Source organism: Heterodontus francisci, chromosome 1 (genome assembly GCF_036365525.1).
Source record: "Heterodontus francisci isolate sHetFra1 chromosome 1, sHetFra1.hap1, whole genome shotgun sequence".
NCBI lineage: Eukaryota > Metazoa > Chordata > Chondrichthyes > Heterodontiformes > Heterodontidae > Heterodontus > Heterodontus francisci.
The window spans coordinates 274,210,403-274,223,272 of record NC_090371.1 but is presented as its reverse complement, the minus strand read 5'-3'; the positions used below and the strand labels follow the sequence as shown (position 1 = coordinate 274,223,272).

Below are 12,870 nucleotides of genomic sequence, written 5' to 3'. Positions count from 1 at the left end.
AGGTAACTTAACAAGTGCGCTCAGACAGTGAGTTGGGGGCAGGCTATTCCTCCAACAGAGGCATCACACTCTAGTCCGACCCTGCCCTTGCTTTAACATCCATGCGTGCGCTTCCTAGCAGGAGTCACTGAAGAGTGATGAGGAGCAGGAACCCTGGCTGATTTCATCCCCCTCTCTAGGACAAAAATCTGGAGATCAATTGTAGCATTTTCCCCTACAAATTGCAGTTCAAATAACTCAGCCCGGGGCCAGGGACTGAACATTGGACTGTTGTGGTCTGCCTGGCTCAATGTCACACCGGGCAGTGTGTTCCACAACTCTTTTTACTGATTAGGAGATAAACAGACAATACAGAGTTATGTAGAAAGCTAGACTTTATTTATTTCATGGTCCCTGCCATGATAATTTCACAGTCGTAAAAATAAAATTACACACATCAGAGCAAGTCACTCGAGGTCCCTACCACACATTGTATTCTCCAATTCATTTGCTTGGCTGTGCTCTCCTGATGCCTGTTGCATAAGTGCCTTGGCAAAAGGGGCTGGAAAGGCTCGAGGTTCAGATTCTGGTTGTCGCCGAGTTAGCTGATTTCTGGGGCTGTTGTAAAGGTGTTGCAGTTAGCCTTCACATTCCTGGGCTAGGAAATCAGTCAGGGTTCCTGCTGCTGATCACACTCCACTTCAGTACTGAGGGGAGTGCTGTACTGTCAGAGGTGCCATCTTTCGGATGTGATGCTAAACTGAGGCCATGTCTATCCTCTCAGGTGGATGCAATAGATCCCATGGCACTATTTGAAGAACAGCAGTTGTCCTGGCCAAAATCCAATGCAGTACTGAGGGAGGTGCTGTCTTTCCATTGAGTGGTCAAACCAAGGCCCTGTCTGTCCTCTCAGGTGAATGTAAAAATATAGTGACATTATTTGAAGAAGAGCAGGGTAATTACCCCAGTGTTCTGGGCAGCATTTGCTACTCAACCAACACCTAAAACAGATTATCTGGTCGTTTTTCTCATTGCTGTTTGTGGGAACTTGCTGTGCACAAATTTGACTGTTGTGTTCTCTACATTACAACAGTGACTACGCTTTAAAAGTGCTTTGTTGGCTGTAATGTGCTTTGCAGTAGCCTGAAGTTGGGAAAGATGTTATATAAATGCAAGTCTTTCTTTTTTTGTTCTTTCTATCCTCTGACTCCTGTTGTACGCTCAGCTTTCAGCTGAGGACTGGTTTAATACTGGCTGTGGAAGTTTTTTGTAGATACTTAGCCCACCACCACTTAGCTCACAGCTCACATATAAATGGGCTAAAGGAGCAAAAGATCTAGGGGTACAAATACACTAATCACTGAAAGTAACGACTCAGGTTAATATAAGCCCTTAAAACCAAACCAAGCACTGGGATCCATCCTGAAAGGAATTGAATTGAAAAACAGGGAAGTCATGTTAAGCTTGTACAGAATCTTGGTTAGACCAGACTTGGAGTACTGTGTACAGCTGAGGTCTCCATCTGTTAAGAAGGATATAGACGCATGGAGAAGGTGCAAAAAAGATTTAAAAGGATGATACCAGAATTGAGAGGGTATAACTAACAGGAATGACTGAACAGGCTGAGTTTCTTTTCTCTAGATAAGCGAAGGCTGAGAGGTGACCTGCTAAAAAGTCTTTAAAATGGTGAAGAGGTTCACTAGGGTCGACATAGAAACGTAGGGGATTCAAAAACTAGGGGGCATAAATGTATGATGCTGTGGTGGTGGTCTGCCCAAGAGCAGGACTTCTGCTTTCTTTCCTCCACCCAGGAGTGGTAAGCATAGCTCAGGAAGAGAGTATATGAGGTGGTTTCCCCATTGCCTTTCTCAGACTGGAATAGGAATTGAACCTGCACTGTTGATACTATTCTGTACCACATGCTAACCATCTAACCAACTAAGCTACCCAGTTCCCCAAATATATAGCAGTCACTAATAAATCCAATAGGGAATTCAGGAGCCACTTCTTTACCCAAAGATTGGTTAGAATGTGGAACTCCTACCACATGGAGTAGTTGAGGCAAGCAGCATAGATGCATTTAAGGGGACGCTAGCTAAGCACATGGGGGTTAAAGGAATAGGAGGTCATGCTGATAAAGGTTAGATGAAGTAGGGTGGGAGGAGGCTCATGTGCAGTATTATCAGCTTAGACCGGATGGGCCAAATGGCCTGTTTCTGTACAGTAAACTCAACAAAACTTGAGGTAACATATCAAGAATGGTCACTTGGACGAGACATCAGAGAACACTTGGTGACTATGAACTTGTATCACAACAAAGTCAGTTCCTTCAGGAAAGGAGGTGGAGAACAAAATAAAACACAGGAGCTAACGGCTGCCAATAAATGAAGAATGTGAGTTTGCTCGTCAGTCCCATTGGTCTCTCAGGTCTCTTTCACAAATTTCTCAGTTTCAGTGTAAGCTGCGAGTAGCAACAGGACTCTCAAATTTTGGGATGTTTAAAAATATTACTCCTCAAAGGTGACTTTGCTCATCCAGCCCCGGATCACAACATCTTCCAGCTCAGTACTTCTCCGCCAACTAAAGACTAGAAATCTCCCATCCCAGAAAGCAAAGTAGCCCTGCAAAAACCGATGTTGCAGCTACAATGCAGCACCTGACCGTCTGCTCACGGTGGGAATCTTTGTACAACTAATTCAATAGAGGGAGCTGTCAATCCCCAGCTGGAAGTGATATATTATTCTCTAACCTGACTGCCTGGGACTATATTTGCGATCATACTTTAATTCATATGCAACTTCACGCCTCTGGGCCCCTATATTTATCAGGTTGTCCTCCCCAAGCCCTATTCTATCACTGTTTAAAATTTCATTTGACTTGGAACTCAATCTCAGCCATGGAAGGTTCAATTTTAGTACTGCATTGTTGCTGTGCTCCACAGTATGTTATTCTGCATATCCCATGTAAATAATCCAGGCTGGCAGTCCAGTACAATACTGAGGGACTGCTGTTTTGTCAGAGGTGTTGTCTTTTGGATGAAACGTTAAACCAAAGCCCTGTCTTCCCTCTCAGGTGGATGTAAAAGATCCCATGGCACTATTCTCCCCATGTCCTAGCCAACATTTAGGTCTAAATCAACATCACTAAAAACAGGTTACCACATTTGCTGTTTGTGGCACCTTGCTGTGCGCAAATTGATTGCTGTGTTTGACTATATTCCAAATCTAATTCATTGGTAGCAGAGCAGCTGAGGACATGAAAGTTGCTATATAAATGATATAAATAATATAAATTCTTTCTGCTCAGAGCACCCGTTATGACGGTCATGGAGATTTCCAATGCCCAAGTCAACCCACCAAGAGCTGAAAGGGAACTGTATTGATCCATCACGGAGATGGAGAATTAATATTTTCCCTTTTGTTTGAATGTTGCTGTGTTGCTTTAATAGAGGAGGATCAAGCTGGGAAGGTGAGGGATATGCTTTCACTATCTAGATTATAAAAATTCCCTGCCTAATATTCTGTTGATTTTGAGGTCCATGGAGACCTGCCATTTTGGGCCTCAAATCAAACCAGGGATCAGTCACGGAGGCACCAGGCTGTAGCAGGAATCCCCTGGAATGACATTTGGGTCTTGATCAGGAGAAGCTCCAGCCAGGAAAATGGCATTTGTCTACAGCTTCCATGCCGTAGTGACTTCTCCCAGTTTGGTCTAGCCCCAGAGACTGAGCCCTGAGCTTCCCCATGAAGTTACTCTCCAAGGCATCTGTACTCGTGTCCAGTGGAGCCTTCATTTCAAGGGCTGAAAATGAGCACTCAAACAGGTACTTTTTTAAACATGCGGGGAGCAATAATGAGCTTCTCCCTGATCAGATCCTCAGAATGGCCCGAAGAGCCTCATAACACATTATCAACTTGTGAAATACAGTCATTGTTATGCGGGCAAATACACACAGCAAGGTCCCACAAACAACATGGCATTTGAAATACGTGCCTGTTTTTGGTCAAGAGAAGAACATGGAGCAGGACACCAGAAGAGTTCCTCGTTCTTCTGTGAAGATCTTTTTCAATGCAGCTGAACGATCAGGTGTTTTAACACCTTATCTAAAAGTGTAGCACATCTAACCAGGCAGCACTCCCTCAGCAGGGCACAGGATTGTCAACCTGGATTAGCTGCTCATATTCTGCAGTCGGTCTTGAACCCACAGACTTCTAATTCAGAAACGAGAGCACTGACCTCACTCTATTAAATCTCCCCGCCCCCCCATACACACACACAAATGTGCGTGTGACATTTCAAATGTGGTTACAATGTCAACTCAATTACATTTACAGCACTTCAGTTTGCAGTATTTCTGCTTCAGGTAATGACTCTGTTTCCTGTCAATCATGGTGTTTATATATAAATATCATTCATAACAATTATAATTTTTTAATATAATTATAATTGTTACATATATATAAATCCAATTTTATTTAAATAATGTCATTCAGTAATACATACCAAACACTAAGTTTGCCTAAAGCACTTTGAAATTCATGATTTAGTTATTTATAATGCAAATGCCACTTGCTGCAGATTATAAATAAGCATTAAAATAGATTATATATTTTGTTAATATATTCTTTTTTAGAAACAAGATAGCTTGAATAAGACAAGTGGATATGAATGGATTATTTATTTTAATTAAGGATTTCCCAGTAACAAAAGTTGTGTGGCAAGCTGCTTTTCAAATGTGGCTCACCATATCACAAATATCTAGCCTTGAGAAAGCTTCAGTTGCCGGCAACTTCTGATGCTCAACCTAGTATTGACTGATTGTTGTCACCGGATGTATTATAAATGAATATTATATTATAAGAACAGTGGGGGAAAAAAATCAAACGCAAGCTTATCCATTTTAATATGGCACTTTATCATCTCACATTTTTCTCACGGATGCCACCATCAGCCTGTGACCAGTAGCATCTCACTTGAATGCCAATCTGTTCAAAGCTCTTATCCCAGCAATGCCAGCTATGTCTCAGTGGCAACACTCTTGCCTCCATGGCAGAACATCGTGGGTTCAGGTCCTACTCTAAAGACTTGAGAGCATATTCCAGACCGGCACTCCGGTGAAGTGTTTATGCTGTTGAAGGTGCCGTCTTTTGGATGAGACTTTAAAACTGTCCTCTCTGTCCCTGACTGCCCTCTCAGGTGGATGTAAAAGATCCCATTGCACCATTTAAAGAACAGCAGGGGCATTCTCCAAATGTCTGGCACACATTTTCCCCTCAACCAACATCACTAAGCCATTACCTTATTACTATTTGTTGGATCTTCCTGTGCACAATTTGGCTGCCATGTTTCCATACAATGACAACACTTCAAAAGTACTTAATTGTCTGAAAAGCACTTTGGGGCATCCTAAGGTCATGAAAGACAGAATAAGAAAGTTTCTTGCTAGACATGACGAATGTTTGGAATGGCAGATTCTACAAACATACCAACCATCGGTGTTTCCCAACACATGTGGTAACATTCTCTCTACTCCTTGAAGTCACTCCTTAAAACCTACCCTTTTGACCAAACTTTTGATCACATGTCCTAATATCTCCTTATGTGGCTCAGTGTCAAACTTTGTTTGACAATGCTCCAATGAAGTGCCTTGGGAAGGTTTACTATGTTAAAGGCACTATATAAATGCAAGTTGTTGTTGTTGCCCACCCTGTCCCCATGTCACCCCCACAACACTTCTGCTGCTATGTGAAGCTCTCCTATGCATGTGCAGCCACAAGATTAGACGTCTCTGGTGCAGCTGTCAGTCTAGCCATGTGGCACTGCCCATTAGAGCATCACGTGCCATCTGCTTGTTTGTTTGCAAAGCTTCTTTGGGGGGGGTTGTGCTCCAGATTCTAAGGAGTTGAGTGCTTTGTATTAATAAAAAATTGTTTTTTGAGCTTTTTAAAAAAATGTTAGAACGTACGGAACTGTGGATTATTGAGCCTTCATAGGAAGGAGCCCACTTCCTTTATTTCTGTGTTCAGTATATTATTTTAAATGGTCCAGATAAATCTACCAGTGTTAGAGGATTATCTGAAAGTACCCTGGTAATTACTGCCTTACCCTCACAGAAGCTTCCAATGGGCACAGCCAGGACTTCACCAATAAACAACGACGAGCTCTTTGGCACAAGTAACATTTCTTCACCACAGTACTGAGTGGAAACGAAGCCAAAAAAGGGGGTGGGATGCACCGGCGGAGACCAATTCAAGGAGTGGAGCACAATTCAGTGGAAGCTTGGAGGAGATCAGAAGCTCCTGTAGCTGCTGCTCTTCTGTCTCCCTCCCAGATATCTCAGTAAATGGTTTTGTATTTACTGCACATTTTCCAATTTATTAATTGCTTTAAGGATATCATGCACTGGGGACAAATGATGACCAAGTACTCTCTGAGTAGAAGATGGTGAGGACACAAGCGGGGGGAGGTGGAAGAATGTGTGTTGGGATAGAAGGCCGATGGAGTATTGAACTAGTTGGAGAGTGGATATGGGGGAGGGGAGGGGGGGGAATGTGGGCAGCTTGGAGGCGGTGGGGGTCAAGTCCAGAGGTGATGAAGGCAAGGATAAGAATTTCAGCAGTGGTGGGAATGGGGCATAGAATCTTGTGGATTTCTTTTACTTCAAGACCCATTAGCTGTAGGAAATTCTTATCACCGCTTTCAACATCTTAAAAGGAAATTCCATGCTCCCAGTCCAGAGCTGACCGGACAATTCATCAGCGTACCTTTGTCGGCGTGTTGCCCATTTTCCAGTGATTTTTGTTGACAATGTTAATCATCATTAATAATTCATTCTTTGTCATAACAAACCTACCTGGGAGGATTGAAGGAAGCAGGGGAGCAGCTGGTCCATTGCAGAATATAAAATGGTGGCAATGCACCAAATAAAGAGTCAAAAAAATTATTCTGCAGCAGGTGCACCCAGGCCAGAACCCTCCTCCCCAAAATAAATCTTATGCCTTCAACAATTGTACCCTCATGATGTTTTTTTCCCCTTCCACTACAAGTGGAGAAATGTTTGTTACAAGTTACTTTCAGTTTAATTACCTGTTTTGCCGTGTCACTGGCTTATATTCGTTTCGGGAGGCAGGGGATGGTGCTGTGCCAGCTTTTTCTTTCAAGTTGTTGGTCAGCTTTTGCTCGTCTTCGGGATTGGTATGTGTGTGTAATTCTACTGCTGCGTGCTTTTCACAATTCAAATGGACACAACAGAGCTGATTTTCCTGGCTAAGCTACCTAACTCTGCTCCCCGGATCCTATCCTGAACCAAGTCCCATTTACTTGTCCTTGCTGACCTAAATTGGCTCCCAGTGCCCCAACACCTCCAATTTAAAATTCCCATCCTTGTGTTTAAAATCCCTTCATGTCCTCATCATTCCCAATCTATGTAACATCCTCCAGCCCTAAATCACCCTTGAACTCTACGTTCCTCCAACTCTGGCCCCAAGTGAATTTCTCACCCTCTCTTTGCTCCACCATTGGCAGCTGTGCCTTCAACTGCCTGGGCCCAAGCTCTGGAATTCCCCCACAAACCACTTCCCCCTCCTATACTTGAGACCCTTAAAACCCATCTCTTTGATCAAACATTTGGCCACACCTCCTATTATCATCTTCTTTGTCTTACACCTTTATGAAGCACAGTGGGATATTTTTCTATGCTTAAGGTGCTGTATAACTGCAAATTATTGTTGTTGGTGGTGGTAGCCTTTATTCAAATGTAAACCTGGTCACTGTTGGAAAGCCATTAATAAGAATAACATATTTATAGAGTGCCTTTAACATAATGAAACATCCCAAGGCACTTCACAGGAGCATTATAAAATAATATGACATCGAGCCACATCAGGAGCTATTAGGCCAGATGACCAAAAGCTTGATCAAAGAGTTGGTTTTAACAGTGTCTTAAAGGAGGAGAGAGAGGTGGAGAGGTTTAGGGAGGGTATTCAGTGCTTGGGACCTTTGTCCATACAGAAGCAGAAATCCTACAAGAACTTGCATTTAAACAGCACCTTTATCAAAGGAAACTATCGCAAGTTGCTTCACAGAAGATTAATCAGACTCAAAATAATTGGCACTGAACCAAGGGAGGAGATATTAGGAGGGCTGGATAAAGATTTGGTCAGATTGGTAGGTGCGAAGCAGAATCTTAATGGAGAGGAGATTTAGAGAGGGAGTTCTAGAGCTTAGGGCCCAGATGACTGAAGGCACGGCCATCAATGGTGGGGCAAACGGAGCGGGAGGATACATTAAAAGGCCAGAGTTAGAGGACCGCAGAGTTCTTGGAGAATTGTAGGGCTGGAAGAGATCAAAAAGATAGGAAGGGGCAAGACCACGAAAGGTTTTAAAATACAAGGGTGCGAATTTTAGATAGGACGTGTTGGTGACTGGGAGCTAGTGTTACAAAGTTTTATATAATGTTTACAGCTCAAAAACAGGCCATTCAGCCCAACAGGTCTATGCAGGTGTTTTTGTTCCACATGAGCCTCCTCGCACCTTACTTCATCTCACCCTATCAACGGATCTTTCTATTCCGTTCTCCTTCATGTATTTATCCAGCTTCCCCTTAATGACATCTATACTATTCGTCTCAACAGGTCAGCTTGATCTTAACTATTCAGTCATGCTCATGGAGCAGGTGCAGAATTAACTGTTGTTTCCCTTGAAGAGCCTGATACTGTGGATAAGCGAGGAGATCACTTACCAACACAGTGAGTTTTTGTAAGTGTCCAACTGAACAAAGTTGATGGTGTCATGTAGCTCATTCAGGTAAAAGGGCATCATCCTATTATCCAAAAACCATTCTGCTTCAGAGTTGTGCACAGGAAGTTCCTTTGAATCACTTCCTGTGGTAGACAGAAAGTTCTTTTGCAACTATTTCTTCCATTTTCTATTGTGCAATCAGACGTATATACCAGAGACAACATTTTATAAATAAATAAATTTCCAACACTTTGGGCTGGATTTTACCAGCCCCCCGACGTCGGGGGGAGGGCGGGGGAGGGGCCTGGAAAATACCTGTGGGAGAGGCCTGCTAAGGGACTCGATGTCGGGAAGGCCCCGCCCCGTATCACCGGTGGTGGCAAGGCCTCATGGTGGCCCCCCCACCCCCGCGGCTCGGTGACAGCAACTTAATTAAAATATTTAAATAAATGTTAATGAAAGCATAATTACTTACTTCGTCGCGACAGCAGTCTCACGCCGATATACCGGCCGGTTGTCGGAACTCCCGCGCCCGAGGCGGCACACTGATGGGGAGGGGAGAGGAGTGAAGTTTTCAGGGCAGCATGGGGGAGCAGGGAAAACTCTTGCTATTGTTTGAGCGGATGGTGGAAAGGGGTTGAAGGTCAAAGTAACCAAAGTTCTGGGGGGAAAGTTCAGGATGGGAAGAAATTTTTTTTGGGGGGGAGAGGGCAATTAATAAACTGATTAGTCATTGGCGGGGCGGCAGAGGGGATTGGAACTTTGTATAAAATTTACATTTTTTTTAAACTGTCCCTTTAAAAATTTAAATACCTCGGAAGGGCCTGAAGCCTTTTAAAAATGGCAGCGGCGTCTGCGCAGTAGCACCAACGCCGTTACCGGGGGCGCAGCACCCACCCCCCCCCATGACATTGGGGGTGGGTGTTCCACCCCCTCCATGTAAATGAGACGCCACACTAAATATCGCAGTGGCTCAACGGTGCACACCTCATGCGTGCGCTGTGCCATTTTTTTAAAGTTCTAAAAATTCAGCCCTTTAGTGTGATTTTTTAAAGTAGGTGCCCATCTCTTAAACAGGAGCACTTCCTAAGGAGCCAACCTGAGAGGCACACCATGACAGTGTCCTGCTGTACACTACTTCCTGCCACTTTTGACAAAAAATTCCTTTTTGACTGGTGACTGAAACAAAACTACTATATTTGCAAGTGATCTTTCAGCTTATCCACATTAACAAATAGGTTAGCGTGGCCATGTTTCAATGGAGTGGCAATTTTTCACTGGAATGGCTATATTTCATTAGAATGGCCATGTTTCAATGGAGTTGCCATGTTTCACGGAACGGCCATGTTTCGCGGGAATGACCATGTTTCATTGGAATGGCCATGTTTCAATGGAATGGCCATGTTTCGCAGGAATGGCCATGTTTCGCAGGAATGGCCATGTTTCAATGGAATGGCCATGTTTCAATGGAATGACCATGTTTCATTGGAATGGCCATGTTTCAATGGAATGGCCATGTTTCGCGGGAATGGCCATGTTTCAATGGAATGGCCATGTTTCGCAGGAATGGCCATGTTTCGCAGGAATGGCCATGTTTCAATGGAATGGCCATGTTTCGCAGGAATGGCCATGTTTCAATGGAATGGCCATGTTTCGCAGGAATGGCCATGTTTCGCAGGAATGGCCATGTTTCAATGGAATGGCCATGTTTCGCGGGAATGACCATGTTTCATTGGAATGGCCATGTCTTGCGGGAATGACCATGTTTCATTGGAATGGCCATGTTTCGCGGGAATGGCCATGTTTCAATGAAATAGCCATGTTTCAAACGTACCTTTGCTCAGTCCTACAGATTTCGGATCCACCCATTAACCAACACCACGCAGAAAATTTGCAGTACATATAACCTTTTTAATTTAATCAGTTGCGTGCTTGAACTTTTCTCGTGTTTTACATTCTCACCATTCTTGTTCACACAGACACACACCTGCAATCAGCCATGTTTTAAGCTCTCACACTCCTGTTAATAGGTAGAAAATCCTGTAGGATCTGCTGACCAAATTTCTCAATATGCATTCCTGGCAAGAGAAGCTATGTCCCAAGCTTGGAAATTGATAAAATTTATCCTTTTGCAAATCCTCAGCCTGAAGACCTATAAATATGTCCAGTCAACATGGGAAGCCAAAGAAAAGGAATGTTCAATGCAAATATGTCATTAAATATATAAATATATACAAATGTATACATATATATGAATATATGCAAATATTTGAAAGATAAATATACAAAATGTATAGATTTGTGAATATGTAAATATATTTAAATATATGTATATATACCCAAACATATATATATATATATCAATTATAATTATATCTATATTTTCATAGAGAAGTGTTTTACTCAATTGAATTCTTCATCATGTAGACAGACAAGAAGCAACACAGAAACTATGGGAGTCATTTTAACTTTATGTGATAATGTAAATGGGTGGTAGTGGATCAGCAGCGTGTTTGACATTGCTCCTGGTTTTCCATTTCCATCGGCTTAATGGAAATAAAAAGCAGGAAAGATGTGAAACGCGTTGCTGATTCACGGCCACCCGCTTCACACTATATTGCACAATGGCAAATGAACCCCATGTGACTTTGACAGTATTGCTGATGCTGCTTGAGGTATCCTTGGTCTAACCAGTAACTGGCAGGATCCTCAAATGGTTAGGACACTTCTTAGGTTTTATTGTAAAATATTAACGTTACTCCCCCAGAGTCATACACATGTGCAGGCAACAGCGGGACTTATCTTTTCTCTTGGGTGATTGGGGAATTAACTTAAAAATGTTTGCAGTTCTCAAAAGCTGAATCCACTGTGTTGTATGTTACCCGCTGATCTTCCACTTCTTTTCCAACTCAGCTTTCACTATGGCTGTCATCAAAATAGTACAGGAATCGTCACAGAAACAACTTGCCTCTGACATTTGCTCCTTGCCAGGTTATAGCTCGCCATCCCACAGTAACTCAATATAGATCAATAATGCTATAAAATAGGGGAGGTGCAAAACTGCACCAAGCTGTCTTGTGGTACATGACCGTGCTACCCCGATAAGTTGAATCAAGTCCAGTGTCTCTTGGCATTCTGATGTTTGTGTCTTAAATTCAGGTTCAAATGTTAAATACAATGGGCTGCCTTCATTCTTAGTTTAGTAGCAAGAAAACTTTGGCCTACTAATTGGTTACGGCTCGTGTACAGGCACATTGCCAGCAGCACACTACAACTGGGAGGTCACACAAAATTCAATGCCTCACAAGTGTGAAATGCAGAGCAGCACAAACCATCGCCTAAAAATGAACCAATAGATCAACAAAATGTTTTAAAATCCAAATGATCTGCTTGAGCATGTTGGCAATAAAGCAAGTGTGCTGAAGCAGGATTACAGGCCATAAGCACCTGATCCAATACAGTACTAGGCTGTTCATCTCATCGTTTTTCACAGACAGTAGGCCGAGCCTGTCCCTGTTTCACATATTTGATGCCCAGTGTATCACACAGGCTTCACAGCTGCAAAAAGAAAAACCATAGAGCACAAACAAGATCCTGTTCTCTTCAAATCAGTTTCCAACAGCAGGGGAAAGAAAACAAGGTTACACTGTATGAAGAGCTCTGAAATGGTTGCTACAAATAGCTGCTCTCATCCACTGTCTTGTGATCTATTTGCAAGCTCCAGGCTAGTATCACAAAACCAAAATGAGCCGGCCAGTAAGCTCAATGTCTGAGCTGCTTTAGAGAAGACAGCAACAAAATATCTGATCCAATCTTAGAACAAAAAGCTATAATTACAGCAACAATTGGAGTCATTCATCCAGGAAACAACAAATCTTTGATTTTAGTCTGTGTGCTGTCGAGGCAACTGAATGACAATTTCACAGATACAGACTTCAGCAGAGGACAATCTTAAGCACCCTACAATGTTTAGATCTCTCGGATGTCCAAAGCATTCCAACCCACCAAAGAAGACAATAATACTCTTAATTACCTGGCAAAATGTGTGATTCCAATCCTGTATTTACCATAAAATGATCTTAACATGGACGTCAGGTGAAAGAAAGAAAGACGTTGCATTTATATAGTGCCTTTTAGAAACTTAGCCGTTCC

At 42.8% G+C, this 12,870-nt stretch overlaps 1 protein-coding gene across 12 annotated transcripts in view; it reads right to left on the bottom strand.

Moving 5' to 3' along the window:
- The window catches only part of lef1 (lymphoid enhancer-binding factor 1), a 156,032-nt gene that overhangs the window by 15,889 nt on the left and 127,273 nt on the right, over nt 1–12,870 (bottom strand). For 4 of the 12 annotated variants that reach the window (XM_068045372.1, XM_068045353.1, XM_068045383.1 and 1 more), the window contains exon 10: nt 8,720–8,861. The exons of the other annotated variants lie outside the window; for them this stretch is intronic. In XM_068045372.1, coding sequence (XP_067901473.1) covers nt 8,720–8,861 — 142 coding nt within the window. The remainder of the gene's footprint in view (nt 1–8,719; nt 8,862–12,870) is intronic. 12 annotated transcript variants of the gene reach the window in all.